Here is a 3,976-nt window from a genome sequence, read left to right on the forward strand (position 1 = left end):
GCTCGGAGATGCGGTCCTGTAACGAGATGTGAACGCACCTTAATACCAAATCTTGTTTTGCCAAAGACGCTCAGCAGCGAACGGATAATCGAATTATCGATACTGCGATGTCCGATTTCAGTACTTCCGTCCGCGATGAAATTTCTGGAAACCGCAAGGTATCAATTAATCTCCTTCAGTCTCTTCGTAAGGGCTGGGAAAGTTCGATGGACCCCGTTGACCACCCTTGTATACATGGGAGGCCCTAACCATCCTTTAGGTGAATTTCCAAACTTTACCGTCGCTCTTGAGTTAGTCAAGCCAGTGAATTCTCGACGGCAGCCCCGACGTGAAACGTCCTCTTCTTCGAGTCTTGCGTATATATAGGTATACATTATACAGGTGTACGTACTTTACGTAGCTTGTACTCTGTTTGGCTTTATATTTACTATATTTACCTACGTATATACATGGGTATATATATCGGATGGGTCGAATCGATTCACGTCCGGTCGGTGTTACTTCCGGTAGCACGTCTCGATTCTAGCACCCTGTCACGTTCAGTCCTTTCCACGGGTTTCGCCGCGAGTTATATGGGCCAGCTGCGCGCTTGTGCGAATATCAAAAGGGTGGATGGATGAGTTATGAGGCGTATTACAATGCTGGTACTTAATTGGCGCACAGATAATGTGCCGGTTAAACGCATTGCCGGGCTGAGTTATAGTCTTGCATCCCCTGATAACCCTCTACCACCCCCTAGTTGTAGGTACTGTACCCATTCCCTGGTGCCTGTACCCTTAAAATTCTTCAATCCTTTTTATTAATCATTATCGATAACTATTGGATCGAGATAAAGTATTGGGTATAGAGAAAATTTTTAGAATTTTTTTTTTGTTACCAAGGGTAGGTTGGGGTGGATAAAAAAAATTATTACTTTTAATAAAAATCATTGTCATAATTTTTTATTTTTTTCTCTCCCTTTTTTTTTTCGTAAAAATTATTTTGGTCAGGCGACACTAATTAACCGTGGCTTATAGACTTATGCGGATGTTTAAGATAAATTGTACTTGATACAGTCTGATTAGGCTGGACTTTGAGGAATTTTAAGATGAAGGGATTCGTTGGATTTGATCAGGCGGTACGATATGAGGAAATATGCGAGTCTTAGTCGATTACGAATTAATGTTATTTTTGTCATAATGAAGATATGGTTCAGTCTCTATTGTCTCTTGGGTAATGATTTCTTTCACTGGTAAACGTTAATACGCACTTTTGTCTTTAATCACGTTATTTTCAATTTTTCCAAATGAATCAGTACACGGGATACGTCATCGGGCAGCATTTCTAATCGATTTTTATACAAGTCTAATTCCTTGATATTAGCTATGCCTGCGAACATCTCGGGCGTGAGGTCAGCGATCTTGTTGTAAGAGAGGCTGAGTTTCTCCAGAGACGAAAGATCTTGAAAACCATCCTCAGGAAGTGTCTCGAGATAGTTCCAACTGAGTTTGAGTTCCTTAAGATTCTTCAGATTGTCGAAGGCACCTGGCTCTATGGTAGCAATACAGTTGTTCGATAGATTCAAGGTGACTAATTTTGGCAACTTCGAGAACAATCCCTTTTCCAGGGTAGCGACGCCATTACGACAGAGTTCGAGCTCCTCCAAGTTATCTAACCCCTGAAAGATCTCAGGTGTCAGGACATCCGATAGTCGATTCCAGGAGAGATTGAGGTGGGTAAGTGTTGGTATTTTCGAGAATACACCGTCGGACAGGTACGATATTTGATTACGACTTAAATTCAATTCCCTTAGACTCGTCAAACCCTCGAAAGCCGTTTGATCGATATCCGTGATGTCGTTATATGGTAATACAAGTCGTTTGAGGTTGGTCAGATGACGAAAGAGACCACCGGATATAGCGGTCAAGAGGTTCCTGTTCAGCTCCAACACTTCGAGACTCTCCAATCCGCAAAATGCATTTGACGATATGGTGTACAGTTTTCCCCACGAGAGCGTGAGCTTCTTTAAATTACATAAATCAATAAAAATATCGTCGCGCAGTTCCGTGATACTGATAAGATGAAGATCGAGTTCGAGAAGCTGATCGAGAGCGCGAAAGTTATTTTTATTGATCTCAGAAATAACGTTGCAAGACAATATAAGCGTCTCCAATGACCTAAGATCAGCGAATACGTAATCGGGAAGCGCAGGGATGCTGTTGTGACTTAGGTCCAGATGTTTGAGAAAGTGCAAACCCGCGAACGCGTCATTGGCTATACTCGATATATCATTGTAAGACAAGTTCAGTGTGTAGAGATAAGTAAGATCAGCAAAGATCCGACTTCCCAATTCCTCGAGACAATTTTTCGTCAGTCTTATCTCCTGAAGATTTGGCAGAGACTCAAAGGACTCCCTGCTGATGCTGGCTATCTCGTTCCTGGACAGGAGCAAGGTATTCGCGCTACGAGCATTTCCAAAGTCTGGCACTTCCTTGAGACGGTTATCACGTAGGTCGATGCAGCCCAAGTCACTCGGTGCCTTTTCAAAAACGCACTTCGATATCGAGGTTATCCTTTTATTTTGTAAACGTAAATCGCACAGTCCCTGCCACGTGACCCGGAGCAACTTGCCGTCCTGAATATCGACATCTGGTGTGTCGTTCGCCATCGCAGTGATAACTGACGATTCAGACCTGCCGCGCTATTATCTTCTTTTATCAACGACTTACGTTACACGTATGGCCTTATCGGGCAACGCCGATTCGCGATATGCACACACCACGCGCAAATTGCACTTGACACACGAGTCTGCCCAACGCGTATTTATCTGCGTACGAACGGCTGACTTTTGACTTTGTAAAACATGACTCTCGCTGCAGGAATAACCGCGCCTTTACGCACGCGTTGTTAGCTGAGTTAAAACTAGGTCGCGAGTGATGCGCCTAACCTGGGTATATTAGGAGGAACGTGTGGATTGGTTGCTGATTAGGAATTGAAGACTGGAAAGTTTTCAGGCCGCGAGTTGCGGGTTACGTTTGTTTTTCTTTTTTCCGTAACGTGGCGCCATCTGTTGGCTCTAATTGGAACTACTTATTATCGTATCTATACTGCACCGAAGAAATTCATAAAGATTGCACGATTAATTAATCAATTATTAGCATTATAGCGATAAGGGCCATCAGAATAATTTCTAATTAGTACACTATAATATACTTAATGCGTTTCACTGATACGATTCATTTGTAACCGTTATGATAATTATTGAAATGACGCTCGTCGTAATCGTTCGAATATTTTTTTTTCATAAATTTTATAACGGAATTAGTCGTAATAAAAATGGTGAATACAAAGAATGACGTATCGTGAGTAGGATTATGCAGATCGCGATACCAATCGTAATGCCGGGAAAGTTTAAACGATATTTTCGAAGTTTCGCGATCAACCAAGCTTCGCAATGGGGTTTTCGACATGCGACATTTCCCGGGTCAGTCGGGTCACGATCGTTGATTCCGTTTTACCCGCGCATGCCGTAATCTTGCCGCAAACGCGTATTTAAATGAACAAATAAATGCAAAATCGATACAAGATTATTGTTTGCCAGTAAATAATTCCTTGGCTGTATAAAGCTTTTCAAGCCTCCGACCGAACCCCGAACTTCTCCACGTTTCAATAATCAAAATTATTCATAACGCTCTGTCTCAGACACAACCCCTCGAAATCATCCCCTTTTCTAAAGAAACTACAAATTTATTCGCCATGGCCGATTTTCAATCTCGATTTCCACTCGAAAATTCGCCGACATCGAAACCCGCCTTTTTTTCGTAATATTGGACGTTACTAATTAAAGCAATTCCTGGAGCAAGTAAGCAAATAAGCAAGATGCTCCAAGGGGTTGGTATTATAGGGGGTGGGATACCCAAGCCCAAAGGTGGTTGGGTTTATGTATGTTCCGAGCAATTCAGGCTTTATGACTTTACGTGTAGTTAGTTCGTACGGG

General features: G+C 42.4%; 1 protein-coding gene across 1 annotated transcript; it reads right to left on the bottom strand.

Annotated features, from left to right (window-relative positions):
• Positions 1 to 913: 913 nt before the first annotated feature.
• On the bottom strand, positions 914 to 2,957 carry LOC107272078 (leucine-rich repeat-containing protein 15). The gene has a single exon (XM_015748826.2). It carries the CDS (start codon positions 2,645 to 2,647, stop codon positions 1,262 to 1,264), a length of 1,386 nt encoding a protein of 461 aa, XP_015604312.1. The 5' UTR covers positions 2,648 to 2,957; the 3' UTR covers positions 914 to 1,261.
• Positions 2,958 to 3,976: the final 1,019 nt, after the last annotated feature.

The sequence above is a fragment of the Cephus cinctus genome, unplaced genomic scaffold (genome assembly GCF_000341935.2).
Source record: "Cephus cinctus unplaced genomic scaffold, Ccin1 Ccin1_scaffold1109, whole genome shotgun sequence".
Classification (NCBI taxonomy): domain Eukaryota; kingdom Metazoa; phylum Arthropoda; class Insecta; order Hymenoptera; family Cephidae; genus Cephus; species Cephus cinctus.

What these genes read in the sequence shown, in the direction of transcription:
- LOC107272078 (XM_015748826.2), bottom strand. Translation starts at nt 2,647, where the DNA reads ATGGCGAACGACACACCAGATGTCGATATTCAGGACGGCAAGTTGCTC.